This window comes from Syngnathus floridae, chromosome 3 (assembly GCF_059516105.1).
Source record: "Syngnathus floridae isolate MCC-2025c chromosome 3, RoL_Sflo_1.0, whole genome shotgun sequence".
Taxonomy (NCBI): domain Eukaryota; kingdom Metazoa; phylum Chordata; class Actinopteri; order Syngnathiformes; family Syngnathidae; genus Syngnathus; species Syngnathus floridae.
The window spans coordinates 819188-840222 of NC_142415.1; the positions used below are offsets into that span (position 1 = coordinate 819188).

Sequence of the window (21035 nt, forward strand, 5' to 3'; positions counted from 1 at the left end):
GGACAGCGCTCTATTGGAGCCAATTTCATCCTAAAACAGGACAATGACCCCAAACACACCTCCAAATTGTGCGAGAACTATTTAGAGCAGAAACAGGCAGCTGGTATTCTATCGGTAATGGAGTGGCCAGCGCAGTCACCAGATCTGAACCCCATTGAGCTGTTGTGGGAGCAGCTCGACCGTATGGTACGCAAGAAGTGCCCATCCAACCAATCCAACTTGTGGGAGCTGCTTCTGGAAGCGTGGGGTGCAATTTTTCCAGATTACCTCAACAAATTAACAGCTAGAATGCCAAAGGTCTGCAATGCCGTAATTGCTGCAAATGGAGGATTCTTTGACGAAAGCAAAGTTTGATGTAAAAAAAAATCTTATTTCAAATACAAATCATTATTTCTAACCTTGTCAATGTCTTGACTCTATTTTCTATTCATTTCACAATGTTTGGTGGTGAATAAGTGTGACTTTTCATGGAAAACACAAAATTGTTTGGGTGACCCCAAACTTTTGAACGGTAGTGTATATATGTTTTTTTTTCACTGTATTGTGCATTTTATGGGTGGTGCGATTTATACTCCGGTGCGACTTATAGTCCGAAAATTACGGTATATTCAAAACTGGGATTTTTTTTTTATTTGGTGGTGCAACATGAAATATAAACAGAGTAAGAAATAGGAAATGATGTGCAATCGACATCAAGTGTGCTGTAAGTGTGAAGTTTAAAATTATACCAGTTTAGTGTTCCTGAGTCTGAAACCTAAGGACTTCCTACCTTCCTTTCAATCTCCTTCTCACTCTGGGCAAGGTGTTCTTCAAGCTCCTCAACCTTTTTCTTCAGTAAAACGATTCTCCCTCGAGTGGCTTGGTCTCCTCCTTCTGATGGCCCCTACAAGGATATTGAATGAATTGCGACTGAAATTACATACAACGGACATCCAAAAATATATAAACACACCTGTTAAAATACCAATCACAAAAAGCATCTCCTGTGCACAAATGGTCACAATAGCAGAGTTGTTGACTAATCGATTGATTGTTGCACCTCTAATTCTGAATGTCCCCAGACACATTATCTCAGATTCCCTTTCCTCTCAAAAAGATTTTACACATTTTCAATTGATTTTTGAAGGTTAGACAGTCTGTCACATTATTTTTAAAGAGGATTTGAATTGAATCAGTCTTTTTATAATAATCAGAACTCCATTTGAACAGGGTGTGTTTGTAGACATTTTAGCACTATTGTAGATAGCTTTTTTTCTGAACCCATAACCACAAGTTTACAATGAAAAACTTGCTGGAAATAACATTTTAAATAAATGCAGGTAGTTTAGCATACATTTCTAAAAATGTGTAGGTTTTATATATACAGGACTGTCTCAGAAGATTAGAATATTGTGATGAAGTTCTTTATTTTCTGTAATGGAATTAAAAAACTAAAATGTCATTCTGGATTCATTACAAATCAACTGAAATATTACAAGCCTTTTATTATTTTAATATTGCTGATTATGGTTTACAGCTTAAGAAAACTTAAAAAACATATCTCAAAAAATTGTAATATTTCCTCAGACCAAGTCAAAAAAAAGACAAAACAAAATCAAATGTTTGAAAATGTCCATTAATGCACGCAGTACTTGGTTGGGAATCCTTTTGCACGGATTACTGCATCAATGCGGCGTGGTATGGAGGCAATCAGCCTGTGGCATTGCTGAGGTAGTATGGATGCCCAGGATGCTTCAATAGCGACCGTTGGCTATTTGCATTGTTGGGTCTGGTGTCTTTGAGCTTCTTCTTCACAATACCCCACAAATTATCTATGGGTTTCAGGTCAGGGGAATAGGCAGGCCAATCGAGGACAGTTATGCCATGACCAGTACACCATTTACTGGTGGTTTTGGCACTGTGGGCAGGTGCCAGATCATGCTGGAAAATGAAAATCATCATCTCCATAGAGCTCTTCAGCAGACGGAAGCATGTAGTGCTCTAAAATCTGCATTTACTCTGGACTTGATGAAACACAGTGGACCAACACCAGCAGCTGACATGGCTCCCCAAACCATCACTAACTGTGGGAACTTCACACTGGATTTTACGCAACTTGGATTTTGCTCTTCTCCAGCCTTTCTCCAGACTCTGGCGCCTTGACTTCCAAATGAAATACAAAACTTGCTTCCGTCTGAAAAGAGGACTTTGGACCACTCTGCAACTGTCTCGTGCTTCTTTTCCATATCCCAAGTCAGACGCTTCAGAAGTGGCTTGACCATGGGAACACGGCTATTGTAGCCCATTTCCCGGACACGTCTGTGAACAGTGGCTTTTGATACCTGGACTCCAGCTTCAGTCCACTGTCTTTGAAGCTCCCCAAATTCTGGAAGTGACTCTTCTTCACAATGCTGTTAAGGCTGCGTTCATCTCTCTTGGTTGTACAGCGTTTCCTGACACATTTCCCCCTTCCAACAAACTTTTTGTGGATGCGCTTTGAAACTGCACTCTGTGAACAGCTTGCTCTTTGAGAAATTTCTTTTTGTGTCTTACCCTCCTGATGGAGGGTGTCAATGATGGTCCTCTGGACAGCAGTCAGATCAGCAGTCTTCCCCATACTTGTGATTTAGTTTACTGAACCAAACTGAGTGTTTTTCAAGGCTCAGGAAACCCTTGCAGGTGTTTCGAGTTAATTAGACGATTCAAGTGATTAGTTGAATACCCTACTGGTATACCTTTTCATGATATCCTAATATTTTGAGATAGGCTATTTGAGTTTTCTTAAGCTGAATGCCATAATCAGCAATATTAAAATAATAAAAGGCTTGTAATATTTCAGTTGATTTGTAATGAATCCAGAATGTATAACATTTTTGTTTTTTTAATTGTATTACAGAAAATAAAGAACTTCATCACAATATTCTAATTTTCTGAGATGGTCCTGTACATATATATTTTTGAACTTCCTGTCAGCAACTGAAAATAATTCCACTGAAAATGAGTATCAAGTTTAATAAAGTGGTGATTATGTGCATCTCTCATTAGTGCAGCAAAGAAGAGTGTTTACCTTCTTGTTGCGTGTTGGTGAATCTTGGCTCTGCATCCGTTTCTTCAGTTCTTCAAGCTGTGTGGTGAGAGAAGTCACCTTGGCCTTGTTTTGGAGACGCAACTTCGACAGTTTGGCCTCACACGCCTCCTTCTCCATCTGAAGGATTGACAGCATGGTTCTATAATCTTTTTCAATAGTAGCCAAATGATTCAATGATAAACTGAGTAATTTCTTGAAGCATTGCAAACTGCTTTAGGGACATGACATGATCATATCTAGTATCTACAGAAGGGGTTGGCAACTATGAATACACAAAGAGCCATTTGGAACACATTCCCACAGAAATTAAAATACACAAACCACACAACTTTTCACCTGTATTGATAAAACTACCGTAATTTTCGGACTAAAAGTCGCTCCGGAATACAGGTCGCATTAGCCATAAAATGCACAATAACGTGAAAAAAAACATATATAAGTCGCTACGAAGTACAAGTCGCATTTTGGTGGAAATTTATTCGACAAAATCCAACACCAAGAACAGACATGAACGAGCAACAACAGGCTTAACGTTAGGTATGCTAAACACAAACGAAATGCTGGGAACGGGCCTAACGTAACATTCAGAGTTATTCAAACAACCATTCCATAAATAACACTTTTATAAAACCATCTGTGTCACTCCAATTCATTAAATCCATCGATCGTCCTTTATGGAAACAATGCCGCGTATGCGCTGCACCGCTGACGTCTAAATATTCTAAATATTCCACAGACCCATATAACAATATATAAAGTATATATCAAATAACTATCACATAAGCAACAATATTATCAAACCATCTGTGTCACTCCAAATCATTAAATCCATCGATCAAATTCCTCGTCCTTTGTCAACGTCGCGTGTGTGCCCTGACGTCAGCCTCGTCGTTATTCCACAGATCTACTATATAACTATATTATAGCGTTAACAAAGTACAAGGAAAGACGTGGGTTTGGTAAACGTCTCTTTATTTAACAAAACAAGCATTCAACGAGCCAACAAGTACTTAACTAACGATAAAATTGCTGTACGAAATAAAATATATCAAATAACTATGACATAAATAGTTCACCGCCACACGGCCCCAAGCACCGGCGTGGACTTCCAGGTGTGTGGCGGCGTGGACTTCCATCCCCAGAGCTGGCACTTCCAGCCACGGAGGTGGAAGAGAGCACCATAGAATTAGGCGTGCGTAAAACCTATGTCCGAGCCCCATCCACCGTCCCCGGACAGCCACCCGGCCGAGCGCCGGCCCACAACTTCCATCCATGGAGGTGAAAGAGAGCTCCGTAGAGTAGTACCGGGCGTGCGTAAAAGCCATGATAGTTTTTCAAACCTTCTGTGTCCCTCCAAATCATTAAATCCTTCAAACTCTTCGTCCTCCGTGTCACTTACAAACAAAGCCGCTAATGATGCAGGTAGTACGTGGGACCCTTCGTCATCCCGTGATTGAATCTTTATATCCTTTATATAAACAACCGCCGCGCCGCGCCACTGACGTCATTTGAAATTCAAATTACAGTAATCCCTTGCTACATCGCGGTTCGTTTATCGCAGTTTAACTTTTTTTTTCTTTTCTTTTTTTTTTTGGATTTTGAAAATTTGTGAAAAAACTCACATATAAGTCACTCCTCAGTATAAGTCGCCCCCCCACCCAAACTATGAAAAAAAACGCGATTTATCGTCCGAAAATTACGGTACTGCGAGTTGCATTTATGAACTCAATCAATGAAGTGGTACCGCACAAAATTGTATTACTGTGTGTAAGAAAAACATTTTTAACTCTGAAAAAAAGATGTTTGGTTGTAACTTATGACAATTTGAGCCCTGCTCATTTTAATAAAATTGAAGGCAAGTTTACCATATCCAATTTCATTTGATTTGCAAATGAGTTATTACTTACAAATGCCATCTTGAGCTCCGCATTTGTATATTAATGCAAAATCTTACTTCCCATACCTCTTAATGGTGTGACTACTGAACTAGCGGCCAGTGCTTTTAGCACAGCGGTGAGCGTTCTGTCCCACCAAGTGAGAGATGTGGTGGTGGTGCAGGTTCAATCATCAAGTGAGTGAATGCCACTCGAGTAAAAACGCCACCGGTTACATAAAGTATTGATCAAGCCATCCACCCCAGCCAGCCAGCCCCTCAACCCACCAGTCGTGGATATAAATCTAGGCATTTTATGGAAATTTGAATCTATTCAGAATCGCTACAACTAGGAATCGCGATTCTTTGTAGAATCGACTTTTTTCTGCACCCCTATGAAGTATAGTAAAGAAAACAAGTAGACGGACACCTTAAGTTGTTCATCCTTGGTGCAAAGTGTTGCATCCTTCTCCCGAATCAGCTCTTTCAGTTGAGTGACAAGCTGCTGAGTTTGAACAAGTCTGTCTGCCATTTCTTCAACTTGAACCGCTTCACTTCTGCCGCTTCCATGAGGATAGCCTGGGGCCTGGAAGAGAGAGCAGGGGAGATTTGTGAATGCATCTCCACATTTAACATAAACAATTCACACATCTCCAGCATAGTACGGCTGCAAAGTACGGGAATTTTTTTTGGTAAATCTTGGAAAGTGCATTAAGTTATTGTCTGGTTATTGAAAGTAAATAACCTAGCACAACCAATTGAGAAGGTCATGAAAGTAAAAAAAAGGTTTTCATCCATCTTAGGGGGCAGCCATCTTGGGTCCCTATCCCCAAAGCGGGAGTTTACTATTTTTAAAAGTAATAATGTAATTATATACCTTGTTGTCATACACTTGGAGCAGGGGTGTCAAACTCATCTCACATTGGGCGCCACATACGGCCTCGGTAGATGTCAAGTGGGCCGGACCATTAAAATTATACCATACTCTGCTGTAAATAACCAAAATATAATGTATTTCCTTTTTTTTTTTTTGGTGTAAAGAAGCACAAGAACAGTAGGAAAATGTTGAAATTTAATGAACATTCCTTTTACAAAACATTACCGGAATTGCCGGACTATAAACCGCACCGGATTATAAATCGCACCAGCTAAAATTCAGGGATATTTCAGTATTTTTCTTACATAAGCCGCACCGGACTATAAGCCGCACGTGCACACGAGATTTTTACAAAGAAAGACAGTACATAGAAAGCCTTTTTAACGTTTTAATAACATATTTGAACATGTCTTTCTAAACATTGCCTATGACGCAGCAGTAGTACCGCAGCAATGTGGAAGTGTGCACGTGAGTTATTAGCAAAGAAAGACTGGACACAGTTTTTTTAAAACTTTAATAACATACCTTAACATTTCTTTCCAAAACTGCCTGTGACACGGCAGTAATACCGCAGCAACACGGAAGTAACACAGCAAAGTCACTGAGACGCGGCGGTAACACAGCAGCAGCACGGTAGCACAGCACTAACTGGGCTGGTTAAAAAAAAACATACCAGTAAAAAAAGAGCCGTCTTCATCTTCCTCCTGTGCACTGAAACCATCGAAGTCTTCCTCCTTAGTGTCCGATTGGAATAGCGTTAGATATCCTTCGCCTCACACTTTCTCAGTCTCTCTTTCATCGTCGGTTTTATGCATTTCTTCGAGTGTGAAGAGGGTCTGTTCATGCTAATCTTATTCATGCACGAAGCGCTAAATTACATTAAACTAGCGAGCGACACGTATAGCTTAAAAGCGGCATCATATGCATTTCTTTTGTCCCCCATAATGACAGTTTGTGTATAAAAGCTTCCTGTCTTTGTGTGAATGTGGGTGTGTGCATGATGCGCGAAATGTAAACACAAACTAGCACGTCTTCTTCGGCGCATTATCTCTTCTTCGTCTGTCTCGCTCTTGCTTCCTGCTAGCGCGCCCCCTGGAGACCGGAGGCCGTAAAAATCCATAAGTACGCTCCAGAGTAGACACAAGATAATGTCATCAACATCGACTGCCTATGGCTTAAAAGCGGCATCATATGCATTTCTTTTGTCCCCGATGATGACGGTTTGTGTATAAAGGCTTTTTTTCAGTAATGTCCGTCTTGATGCGCGAAATGTAACAAAAACTAGCACGTCTTCTTCGACGCATTATCTCTTCTTCGACTGTCTCGCGCTTGCTTCCTGCTAGAGCGCCCCCTGGAGGCCGGAGGCCGTAAAAATCCATAAGTATGCCGCGCCGCTGTTTAAGGTTCAAAGTAACCTTCTGAATAAAATGCATTAAAAGTTCACATTCATTACAACTTGTTTTTGGTGAGCAAAATGTCAGAAGAATTGAATTTTAATGCTGATTGATTGGTTTTTAATACAATGCAGATGGTCCAAACAGCGCCACTGCTTTGTGTAATCTCTGAGTGATATGGCAGAGTAAGAGAAAGGGTTTAGAGCACAGGTGTCAAACTCAAGGCCCGGGGGCCAGATACGGCCCGCCACATCATTCTATGTGGCCCGCGAAGACAAATTGTGCATCAAATTCGTGTGTCATTACTAGAATTGCAAATTGTCTTCACTTTTAATCTCTTTTTTTAAAATATTTGACCAGTGTTTGCTCGTCTGATTTGAAAACGAGTTATTTGTCAGTTTGTTTTGTAGCTTTTACTGTATATAATAGTGTTAAGAGTAAAAGTGATCAAGTCATCACAAAAATCACGAAAAAAAATCTTATATAAGCCGCACCTGACTATAAGCAGCAGGGTCCAAAATTTTAGAAAAAAGTCGCGGTATATAGTTCGGAAATTACGGTAATCGCATTACATTAACATTAACATAACTTAAAACATTAACAGTTATGCACTTTAAGATTAAACGAGATTCATAAAGAAAGGAATTTTTAAACCATTTACACATGTGCATATAAAATCTAAATTTACTCCCTGCCTACACCTTACAAACTAAGATGAGCGCTGTTAAGTGTGTAAAGAAGAAAGTATTCACATGTCCTGTAAATGTGGAAACTTCATACATGAAACACACATACACATACAATACATATTGAACATTCATGAAGTTGCATTAACAGTAGAAATCCACCATACTTTTTGTAGTGAAGTTGCTGACTAACATTACACTGCACACTTTTTTAATCACCACAGTATGGATTCATCTTCACAGAGATGCATTTTTTCAACGGAAACAGTATCTAAGGCAGCATTTTAAAGGCATTAGAGTAGTCTGGACTTGTTTTTGTTCCTGATACTTGGGATCTTTTGGCCTGTACAAGTGCATCAATACCAGGTGCCATGTCCTGACGAGCTGTCACTTTCAGAATGCCATTTAAGTGCTTGTTTGTGAGCCTTGAATGCATTTTTGTTTTATTGCTAGTCATTACTGAGAAAATCTATGCGCAATGGTAGGTTGTCCCAAACATGCACAAACCTTTAGCAGCCAGGGCTGTTCATTTGGGGTACCCTGGTAGTAGATACCAGGGCTGTGGACTCGGACTCGGTCAGACTCGGACTCTGTGCTGATTTTGACCGAGTCCACCGAGTCCGACAATAAAAAAAATACGTTCAATTTTATTTTCATCATGCTGCTGAGAATGCGCGTAGGAATACTGTCCACAGCCCTGCTTACGATCAATGCGGCCACGTTGAGTTGCACTTAGGCTAATGTTTACATTATGTACCAATGTCAAGGACGATTATGTCACCCAGCTTATATCATTGTTTAGATTTTGATCTAAATTAGCCTTGAATAAAGACAAAGCAGTCACATGAATTAACAGAAAAAATTGATAGCCGGACTCGTACTCGGTGGTCAAGAGGCCGGACTCGGACTCGGTGCAAAAATCCGACCGAGTCCACAGCCCTGGTAGATACTGATAAAAATTGTCCAGACCTACAGAGGCAAATTTGCTCTTCAAATCTGCATGTATTCAGCTGTTGTGGTGTCTATCATTGGCACCAACTCAAGAAACTCTTCAGTAACAGTCAATGTCTCATCAACTCCACAAATAAATAAGGCCAGTTGTGCCACGTCCGCAGTGTCAGTGCTCTCATCAATTGCAACGGAAAATGCAATAAATTACTTGACTCTCTGTTTCAATTGTCTAAATCTGCTGATAGGTCCGAAATCCTCTCTACTACAGGACTGTCTCAGAAATTTAGAATATTGTGATAAAGTTCTTTATTTTTTTTAATGCAATTGAAAAAACAAAAATGTCATACATTCGGGATTCATTACAAATCAGCATTCGCATTCAGACCATCACAGACTACAAGCCCGCGCCGAGGAGCTGTGAGGGCGACGTCCGCCTGCTGAACGATCTGAACCGCTTCTTTGCTCGCTTCGACGCCCAGAACAGCACTTGCCCGCTGAAGACCACTCCCCCCCCACACGAGCAGCCCCTGCGCCTCTCTGCCGACGGTGTGAGGAGGGCGCTTGCCGCTATTGACACCCGTAAGGCGGCGGGCCCTGACAACATCCCGGGTCGAGCGCTGAAGGACTGCGCTGGGGAGCTGTCGGGTGTCTTCACAGACATCTTTAACGTTTCCCTGCAGCAGGCCATCGTCCCCTCGTGTTTCAAGGCTGCCACCATCGTTCCTGTGCCGAAGAAACCTGCACCGTCCTGCTTCAATGACTACCGCCCTGTGGCACTGACGCCCATCATCATGAAGTGCTTTGAGCGGCTGGTCTTGGAGCACATCAAGTCCGTTCTCCCCCCCACCATTGACCCTTTCCAGTTTGCGTACCGTGCCAAGCGGTCCTCTGAGGATGCCATCTGCTCTGCCCTCCACTCGGCCCTCACCCACCTGGAGAGAAAGGACTCATATGTGAGGTTGCTGTTTGTGGACTTCAGCTCTGCCTTCAACACCATTGTGCCGCAGCGACTCATCTCCAAACTCGACGAGCTGGGCCTCAGTACCTCCCTCTGCAACTGGATACTGGACTTCCTCTGTCAGAGGCCTCAGGTGGTGCGTGTTGGCGACAAAATCTCCGCCAGCATCACGCTGAGCACGGGGGCCCCCCAGGGCTGCGTGCTCAGTCCATTGCTCTTCACCCTGCTGACGCATGACTGCACTGCGACCTACAGCGACAACCGCATAGTGAAGTTTGCTGACGACACGACTCTGGTGGGTCTCATCACGAAGGGCGACGAGACTCGGTACAGGTCGGAAGTTGACCTTCTGACCACGTGGTGCAGGGACAACAACCTCCTGCTGAACGTCAGTAAGACCAAGGAAATCATTGTGGACTTCCGGAAGGGTCACACAACACACCTGCCGCTGATCATCGACGGTGCTGTGGTGGAGAGGGTGAGCTGCACCAAGTTCCTGGGGGTGCACATCAGTGAGGACCTCTCCTGGTCCGCGAACACCTCGTCACTGGCAAAGAAAGCTCAGCGCCGCCTGTATTTCCTGCGGAAGCTCAGGCGTGCATGTGCTCCTCAGGCAGTCCTGTCTACATTCTACCGTGGCACCATTAAGAGCGTCCTCACCAGTTGCATCGCTGTCTGGGGTGGTAACTGCACTGAACAGAACTTGAAGGCCCTGCAGCGCATAGTGAATACGGCTGGTAAGATTATTGGTGCTTCGCTTCCCTCCCTGAAGGACATTTACACCTCCCATCTCGCCCGCAAGGCAACCTCGATTGCCAGAGATGTGAGTCACCCGGCTCACTCCTTGTTTGACCTTCTGCCCTCTGGGAAGAGGTACAGGAGCCTGCGCTCCCGCACCACCAGACTCGCCAACAGCTTCTTTCTCCAGGCTGTTAGGGCCCTGAACTCGCTACCCCCTTCTGCGTAGCGTGCGGCACTGTTGCGCTATTTTCGGGAATGTCTGCTGTACGCGTTTTTACACTCCTCTTAATTAATGATTTATTTATTTATTGTTGTGTTATTTATTCATTATTTATTCAGCACGCTTTTGTTATACTTGTTTACTGTTTGTCTGTTGTGAGCCATGTCTTGTCACCGTGGGATTGGGGGGAACGAAATTTCGGTTTCTTTGTGTGTCTTTGGCATGTGGAGAAATTGACAATAAAGCTGACTTTGACTTTGACTTTGAAATCAACTGAAATGTTGCAAGGCTTTCATTATTTTAATATCGCCGATTATGGGTTACAGCCGGTGTGTTCGGCCATCCACGGACGGACGGACGGGGGGGGGGTCTAATGGTGTGTTCGGCCAGCCGCGGGCAGGGGGCGGGGCGGGGGCGGGGCAATGACATACCAGCTCTGCCGAACCCTGAACATGTAGTGCTCTAAAATCTCTTGGTACATAGCTGCGTTTACTCTGGACTTAATGAAACACAGTGGACCAACACCAGCAGCTGACATGACTCCCCAAACCATCGCTGACTGTGGGAACTTCACACTGGATCTCAAGCAACTTGGATTTTGCTCCTCTCCAGCCTTTCTCCAGACTCTGGCGCCTTGACTTCCAAATGAAATACAAAACTTGCTTTCGTCTGAAAAGAGGACTTTGGACCACTCTGCAACTGTCTGGTGCTTCTTTTCCATATCCCGTGTCAGACACTTCAGAAGTGGCTTGACCATGGGAATACGGCTATTGTAGCCCATTTCCCGGACACGTCTGTGAACAGTGGCTTTTGATACCTGGACTCCAGCTTCAGTCCACTGTCTTTGAAGCTCCCCCAAATTCTGAAAGCGACTCTTCTTCATAATGCTGTTAAGACTGCGTTCATCTCTCTTGGTTGTGCAGCGTTTCCTGCCACATATCCGCCTCCAACAGACTTTTTGTGGATGCACTTTGAAACTGCACTCTGTGAACAGCTTGCTCTTTGAGAAATTTCTTTTTGTGTCTTACCCTCCTGATGGAGGGTGTCAATGATGGTCTTCTGGACAGCAGTCAGATCAGCAGTCTTCCCCATACTTGTGATTTAGTTTACTGAACTAAGCTGAGTGTTTTTCAAGGCTCAGGAAACCCGTGCAGGTTTTTCGAGTTAATTAGACGATTCAAGTGATTAGTTGAATACCCTACTAGTATACTTTTTCATGATATTCTAATATTTTGAGATAGGATATTTGAGTTTTCGTAAGGTGTATGTCATAATCAGCAGTATTAAAATAATAAAAGGCTTGCAATATTTCAGTTGATTTGTAATGAATCCAGAATGTATGACATTTTTATTTTTTTAATTGTATTACAGAAAATAAAGAACTTTATCACAATATTCTTATTTCCTGAGACAGTCCTGTATAGTAGTCCTCATCAGGCTAATGTAATTAGGAAAAGCTTGTCGCTTCTCGGGACGTACAAGTTCAGCCGCCTTCATCATGCATCGTTTAACAAAGTCACCATCGGAATACGGCTTTGATGCTAATGCTACTATTTCGCTGGCAATCAGGTAGCTGGCTTTTTTACTGCTGCTTCACTGACTTGTCGGCTCTGGATGAAAGTTGACTGCTGTTTCCTCAGACTCTCCTGTAATTCGTTGATCTTATCGCTTCTCAGTTGTCCTTGCAAGCCGTCATATTTTTCACTGTGAAGAGTCTCGTAGTGGCGTCAAATATTATATTTCTTCAATACCGAAACTTGTTGCAAAAACACCAAGCACAATGGTTTTCCATGCTTATCTATAAATAAATAGGACGTGATCCATTTTTCATTGAAAATTCTACACTCCGTATCTACTTTTCTCCGTTTGAATAATAACATTTTGGCGAATGAGGGTGTAAAGGAGGGGTAGAGACCAGGGTAGAAACAACATCGTAACAAGCAGCAATTGGCGCATTGTTACCGTCTGCTGTGTTGGGTCTGTCTTCTCTGATCAAAACAGTGTTGTCTTCTACTCTGATCAAAACAGTGTGCCCCATAGCGGATAATCCATGAATTGCATATCATTGAAAATATTAATTCCGTGTATTTCATGCATTTTTTCACTTTTAAATTATCCTGCGGGCCTGATCGAACGCGGGCCTGATCGAACCTCATTGCGGGCCGGTTCCGCCCCACGGGCCGTGTTAGGGTTTTACAGAGTATCCTTATCGTATGATTATGTTGGAATGCAACCGGTAATGAATCCCATTCTATACAAGGTCGTAAAACACCCCCTGATATGTTTTGACTAGAGCACAAGGGCTTCCTATTCAGTCTACTCTTGCCCCCACTCTTTCTCTTAATAAATATGTCCTTGCAGTTGGGAGAGCTTCAGAGTTCACTCCGTCAACGTGTGAGCTCTCTACCTGCAGGTGTCTAAAAGAACTTGCTTGTCTCTCGTGTGGTTCTTGCGAAATAAGTTGGAGTGAGCAAATCTCTAACAGGCCATATGTTTGACACCCCTGACTTAGAGTGAAAAATAGCATATGCAATGGAGCATCTCATTCATAATCTCCCCGTATGCACCAGCCCAGTGCCTCAGATCTGCAGAGGATTAAGCGGAGCCTCAGAGAGCATCGAGCTTTTTTTTGTTGCCGGTCCTCCCCTCTACAATGACCTCCCCCTTACATGTTAGGCAAGCCACCTCTTTGCTCATTTTTTAAACTAATTTAAAGGCCTATTTTTATTGTTTGGCTTTCACCTGACTAGCAACTGTTACTGTTCTGCTACTGTATATGAATTTGTCTTTCAATTTATTGTTGACTTTGTGGTTGTCCCATTGCTATACAGAATGTGTGAAGCGCTTTGCTATACCTGCTGCTGTTGTAAATTGTGTGACTGTTAGAGTTGTGCACACTCCAACTTATTTTGCAAGAACCAAACAGGAGACAAGTAAGTCCTTTTAAGCACCTGCAGGTGCAGAGTCCATTCGTCGCTGTGCAGACAGCGATGATCGAATGCAGTCTGACTCAGGCCTCTCGCAGGAGCATTTTTATTGAGAGAAACAGAGTGGGGGTTGAGAGTGGGGGTCTGAGTAGACCGGATGGGGCCGAAGCCCCTGGCCTGCTGATCAAAGCACAGCAGGGGGTCTTTCACATTGTTGTGTAAACAAAACAACTTTGATTGCTTCCTCTGCAGCGAGTCAATCAGTTCAAAAGATCTTATCACTTTGTTCTACTACTTTTGTTAAGACAGGACAAGCGAGTTTAATTATTACAGGTTACATTCCAACATAAGCATAGGATCAAACTAATCTATCAACCCTAACAGCGACATTAATAACACACATTAATAATACATTAACATTAAAAATTGTATTATATTCTATTATATAATTGTTGATGTTGAGAAATGACCCCCAGAAGGATTTATGATAAACAGTATTTTCAAAATGAGTCAATATTCAAGAAAACCTTCAAACTGGGTGTGTTATCAAATTCGACAAATTCAACCAACTGCAAGAAAACATGTTAGAATGAAGCTGTGTGTGACTCATACATACCTAATAATGAGTTTTAAATGTTGCTGAGTTTCTCACTGGGCACTAATGCCAGTCATCTGATGCAAATATGTGACCAGTGAGCACTCACGTCATTAAAGGTCAAACACAGATACTTACTCCTGAGCCAGACTCTGCCTCATCATTGGAAAACCACTTCAGCATGGTTCAGACCTTAAAACACAGCAAACACAAACTTTAAACATTGGAAATCCATAAGCAGTCATTTAATCAAGGCTTTAGTACACTGAGGTTTATTATCATGTGGAACATGCTATTAAAACAAACGAGTCAAAGAAAAAAAAACACAAAGGTCACTGTCATAACCTAAAACGGACTGCATTAATAAGTTTAAAAACAAAATCACTGAAAATTAACCAGCAAAATTCAGGCATTGTTTTATTTTTGTGTTGCAAAAGGAATTACTCTAAAATAAAAATGTCCTGGACGGATACAATGTGGTACCCATAATTTGTTATTGCGCAATCTTTTGATTGATTCATTCATTGCAAACAATTTCTGTAACTCTCATTCAGCATGTCTCAACAGTTAGTTTGGCCCAGTATTGATGAGGGAAATTGCTCCATACAAACTCCTCAAATTTTAGGAGTGCCTTCTTGAGGATGTTGGATTGTTTTTTTCAGAGACATCCAATCATTTTTACATCACTTGTCAACATTAAATTCAGAAAATTGCAGTTTGATCAAATTGAACTTAAAGTAATTGCATAGATGTGCATTTATTTTGTCTGTCCTCAGTCCTTGACCTGGTCACCCTTCCATCATCATCCCTTTAGGCATATTAACAAAATAATCACACCCCATCCCTGTCCATCCTCATCATTGAAAAGGGCTTCTGTTACCGCTCCATACGGTCGGACATAGTGTGGGAAAAGTCATAGTCCAACACCCAATTTGATTAAAATGGTGGAGTGCATATACCTACACTATAAAGTGGCTGCCAAATAACTTTACAAAGCCTCACATTCGCTTATTTATACTTACAACCTTAAAACGGCAAAAAATGTTACGTTTAAAATGGCTTACTTTGACCAGGATCCCACTCTGCATTGTAGCTAAGTGTAGAATCAAATCCGAGGTTTCATGATACACAATAATAAACATTTAAACCTCAGCATTAGGCTAATTTACAATTCAAATCCATTTAATTTAGGGAACCTATATTCAGGTTACCATTTACATGATGATGACGTTATAAGATGTTGTAAGACGTTGTACGACACAAAAAGCAGGGATTAATGTGTTACAATATTTGGTTGGAGTCGATTTTATTTCAGTCATTGTTAATCTCTCATAAATAGGATTTTAGAAAAATCATTTTACTTCACTTAAGTCTCCATTTTCCATCGCCTGTATGAAGAAACAAACTAATTTACCGGTGGCTGCATCAAAGGGAATGTGACGTCCACAGTGTTTCTGGTTACTGTATTTGCCACACAAATGACACAGAGCATTTATGGAGATAGAATTTAGCTAGATTGAGGAGCAAATTTATAACGATGAATACATCTAAGGTGGCACAGCGCCACACGTGAGCAAGTCCGCCTCACAGTTCAGAGGTTTAGTTTGTGTTTTAATTTAATTTAATTTGCTTTGTTACTTACTTTGTTTGTTCATAAAAAGTTGAAGTAATTTCTAGTTTCTTCAGTTTTCAGTGCAGATACTTTAAAAAAGACAATTTGGAAACAATTGAAAAAATAAATGCTGATAATAATTTAGATAATTGGTTGATTGGAGAAACATGTGAAAACCAAGATTGAATTTAGGGATTGATAAAAAAAAAAAAAGTAAAATCACAAATACATTAGCGGATCCCAAAAACTCGGCAATCATGGATGTATTTGTGGATCTGAAAAACAAATTAGGGAAATCGCGTATAATTGTTGGGTCAAAAAAAAAAAAGAAGGTAAAAATCAATGAAAATTTTTGACACAAATCTTGCCCCATCGTAGCGTAAACTCATCTAATTGACAAGCATACGCGTTCACAAGGAAAAGACGGAGTTGACGTCCAATATGGTCCACCACATGGGACTGTGGGATTTTTACAGAACATCGAAACCTTACATACGAGACCAAGAGTCGGTAGTGATCTGGCTGTCCAAATCGGAACAGACTGAGGGAACCACTTTTAGTGATAAATATAGTGCGGGACTAAAGTGATTGAGGGGTTGGGGGACAATGGTGAACATTCGGACACAGCCAATAAATTGACATTGAGCTCGTTAACTTACTAAACAGACCTGGCTGATACAGGAACAATCAGGTCTGACCAGTTTCTCTTCACATACCAGAGAAAACTGCGTTTATTAGTAACTTGGAAAAAGACGCAAGAACTGAACTATTGCATTGGCATTAGCAAGTGCCCTTTGTTAAAGCACACTATAGAAGTAGTTTATCGTCAAGCCACTTAAATACCACATTAATACCTGTTCCTCCGAGCTTGCTTCTTGCTAACTTGCGCCATAATATAGCTTGGCCTTTACAATAACTTCGATTTGATATAGGCCTTTGTCCACATACAGACATCCAGCTCAAGGCATACAAGTTAATAAAAACTACGGGCTTGACAACTTATCGCGCTAGCACAAAGCTAATACAACTAGCGTCGTACTCGAATGAGCAAATGAGCTCTTACAAGCTACCCACAATCGATCATCAAAATTTACTTACCGGCCGGGCACATACGTTTATGACGATTTCACGGAGAGTTTCCCCATTTGAGCATATCGCCAGGAATGCATGACCATTTTATTCCAGCAACGACAACATTGCACCTAGAATATCAAAATGAATCGAGCAAAATTGTCAACAAGACACTACAGCTGTGGAATTGACGCATGCGCAAATCCTTCCGATATGCTGCCAGCCTGCACACTGGCATACCACTCAGCATTTCAAGTATGAAAATAAGAGGGAAAAAACACCGAAACTATTTGTCAGTCCTCGCGTGGGTATGTTATTTTAATACATTACTTACCATATTGAAAGTTGAAAATGCGTTGCTCTCTTTGACGATGCTATATTAATGCGTTATTGTTGTTTTTATAAGTGACCGTGGATAGTCAGTCTCATCTCTGTGGGAGATATTTTTGCCGAGATATTTTACGCTTACAAAAATAGTCGAATTGGTAACTTTATCTTTAATGCATAAAACAACGTTACGCAATTATCACATAATTTGAAATAAAACTTAACAAAATAACAGTCATGAGACTGTTTCGTTATTGTTTAACAAATCATGTGAGTGACTTGCTTTTGCAACATCTAACTTTATTGGACAAAAGTAAAAATTGAAAAGTATATGTATACATATATATATATATATATATATATATATATATATATATATATATATATATATATATATATATATATATATATATATATATAATACACTGCTCAAAACACTGAAAACACATCAGATTTCAATGGTGAAAAGAAATGTTGGCTATCTATACTGATATGGACAGTTTAATGTCTCAGGAACAAAAGGATGCCACATCTTTTGATGGAAATAAATGTTGTCAGCCAACAGAGGGCTCTGTATATAGACGCCCCAAAAATCTAAGTGAAAAAATTATATGGCAGGCTCGGCCATTTTACCTAAATTCAATTTCTGCAACTCAAAATTATTTTCAATATCTTGTGTGCAAAAGTGCGAAAGGGCTCATTGCGTGGATTAAATAGGAAAATCCCGACATTAAGTGGACTCACTGTGTGATTCACAGGGAAGCGTTAGCATCCAAGAAAATGAGCCCCGTGTTGCATGATGTTTTGAACGACAGCATCAAAGTGATCAACTTCATCAAGTCAAGGCCACTTAAAGCACGTTTGTTCCGCCGCCTCTGTGAAAACATGGGAGCTGAACACACGCAACTCCTCCTGCATACAGAAGTGCGCTGGCTCTCTCGAAGGAAGATACTCAACAGGCTGTTGGAGTTACGAGCTGAAGTGCACACGTTTCTTACAGAGCACGGATCTCCCCATTACACTTTGTTCGAGAGCCCGGACTGGCTTGCAAAGCTTTGCTATCTGGCAGATATATTCAGCAAACTGAACGAACTGAATGTGTCTCTGCAGGGCAAAGACACCAGCATCCTGAACCTGTATGACAAGGTGGGTGGTTTCCTGAAGAAAGCAGAGCTGTGGAAGAGGGCATGTGGTCAGGAGAATTTCACCTGCTTTCCTCAGGTGGATGCTTTTCTCTCCAATGAAGATGTGGAGACAGCTCCAGTGAAGTTAGTCATAGTGGGACATCTGGCTAACTTGATAAAGGGCTTTCATTGCTACTTTGCTAACATGTAGGAGAAATCTGCATAGCTGAATTGGGTGAGAAACCCATTTCACCTGTCTGAAGCAAAGAGAAGCAAGCTTCCTGTCACTCACCAGGAAAAACTGATGGAAGTGGCATCTGACCAGATGAAGTTTGGCGCATCCACTCTCACACAGTTTTGGGTGTGTGTGAGGCAGGAGCACCGTGAGCTGGGAAAGAAAGCTTTGGAGTAGTTGCTGCCCTTTGCCTCCACATATTTATGTGAGACCTCCTTCTCTGCAATGACTGTGATCAAAACAAAACAAAGAAACAGACTGAGTCTGGAGAAGAACTTGATCACAGCAGTTGCCTCCCTGCCACCAAGGATGACAAAGATCCTCAGTGAGGTAGAAGCCCATGTTTCTCACTAAAATGTAGTACGAGTGCAAAAGACTCATTCAAGCTTCAAGACTGTTCAACGCTTGTTCAATGCTTGTCAAATCAAAATCAAATGTTCAATGCAACAATTCAATTTTAAGAGAAAAAAAGTTTCATTTTTTTGTATCCCAAAAGAGGTAAAGTTGATTATTTTTTTATAAACAAATCTTTATTTATTATTAAGTTATCAATTTATTTTGTAAGCAAGATATTATTTATTTATAATTAAGTTAATTTATTTTTGTGAACACATTTTTAGTTATGTATATTTTTATTTCCTTGCAAGAAATTATTACAAGAAAGATTAATATAAATTAGCAGTGTTCTGCATACAGTATTTGAGTTTTGAAAGGGTTTATGCCTTCTTGGTGGTCACCGTTTACTGTTTATCTTTTTTGTTTCTATATGCATTGTTTGAAACATAAATGTGTCTGTCAGGTACATTGCTACAAGTTGTTTAACTTTAATAAATCAAACACTAATGGCACAATCCTGCACCTCTTTCTTTTCGACCAGAAATGTGTTGCGCTAGTCAGGGGGTACATGGCTGAAAAAATATTTCAAAAGGGGTACATCACTGAAAAAAGTTTGAAAACCACTACTCTAGCCTGTAGAGGTCTGTTCGTCCCTCCATGGAAATGCCTCCCCAGACCATCACTGACCCACCACTGAACCGGTCATGCTGAATGATGTTCCAGGCAGCATATCGCTCTCCTTGGCTTCTCCAGACCCTTTCATGTCTATCATAGGTGCTCAGGGCAAACCTGCTCTCATCTGTGAAAAGCACAGTGGCGGACTTTCCAATTCTGCTGTTCTATGGCAAATGCCAATCGAGCTCCACGGTGCTGAGCAATGAGCACCGGGCACACTACAGGACGTCGTGCCCTGAGGCCACCCTCGTGAAGTCTGTTTCTGACTGTTTGGGCAGAGACATTCACACCAGTAGCCTGCTGGAGGTCATTCTGTAGGGCTGGGGCAGTGCTCAACCTGTTCCTCCTTGCGCAAAGCAGCAGATATCGGTCCTGCTGATGGAATGAGGACCGTCTACGGCCCTGTCCAGCTCTCCTAGAGTAGCTGCCTGTCTCCTGGAATATCCTCCATGCTCTGGAGATTGTCCTGGGAGACACATCAAATCTTCTTGCAACAGCACGCATGGATGTGCCATCCTGGAGGAGTTGGACAATCTGCACAACTTCAGAAGGGTTAAGAAATCGCCTCATGCTCCCAGTCGTGATAATGACTCTAGCTAAAGCCAACACTTGTGGAAAAACTGTTAAAAAAGATCAAGAAGAGGAACTTGAAATGGCTTCCACCTGCAAAAGCAGTCCTGTTTTGGGGACCATCTCGTTGTTGCCCCTCTAGTGCACCTGTTGTTAATTCCATCAACACTAATGCAGCTGAAACTGATTAACAACCCCCTCTGCCACGTACCTGACCAAAACCTTTTCAGAAGTCTAATTGAATTCATGCCATACCCTGTTCCTTTAATGTTTTTGAGCAGTATATATATATATATATATATATATATATATTTCATTTAGATATTTAAAAAAAATAGATTTTTATGTTTTGTATATATATATATATATATATATATATATATATATATATGGTAATCCCTCACTACTTCGCGGTTCACCTTTCGCGGCTTCGGTGCATCAGGGGTTTTTATGAAAACAAATATTGCGGATACATTCGGTGCAGCGCGGCCTCAGTGCATCGCGGGTTTTTATAAAAACAAATATTGTGGATATATTCGGTGCATCGCGGCGTCACTTGGAGCGCGGGGATTTGTCTGCCCATATGACTTTACAGCACACTATTGGCCGATAGGGGAGACGAGAGCAATGGGAACATGTTGATCTCTATCCTTGCCGCTGATTGTCTTATAAGAGCAGTTCATCCACGCTTTATCTCAGCCTCCTGCAGTCGCGCTACGTGTCCACTCTTCCACTTCGTTCGCGTCAGGAGAATCGGCAGCATCTCTGATTTGCACTTATTTTGTCACAAACGAGG

At 41.5% G+C, this 21035-nt stretch overlaps 1 protein-coding gene across 7 annotated transcripts in view; it reads right to left on the reverse strand.

Moving 5' to 3' along the window:
- LOC148400047 (uncharacterized) overlaps window positions 1–17176 on the reverse strand; it is a 78585-nt gene extending 61409 nt beyond the window's left edge. For 3 of the 7 annotated variants that reach the window (XM_088372158.1, XM_088372157.1, XM_088372156.1), the window contains exons 1-4: window positions 5818–5929; window positions 5371–5526; window positions 3047–3184; window positions 770–883 (exon numbers count right to left, since the gene is read on the reverse strand). In XM_088372158.1, coding sequence (XP_088228284.1) covers window positions 770–883; window positions 3047–3184; window positions 5371–5526; window positions 5818–5856 — 447 coding nt within the window. In that variant the 5' untranslated portion in view covers window positions 5857–5929. Of the gene's footprint in view, window positions 1–769; window positions 884–3046; window positions 3185–5370; window positions 5527–5817; window positions 5930–6490; window positions 6949–14427; window positions 14482–16999 lie in introns of those variants that run through there. The other 4 variants (XM_088372163.1, XM_088372160.1, XM_088372161.1 and 1 more) reach the window with 3 other exon arrangements.
- Window positions 17177–21035: the final 3859 nt, after the last annotated feature.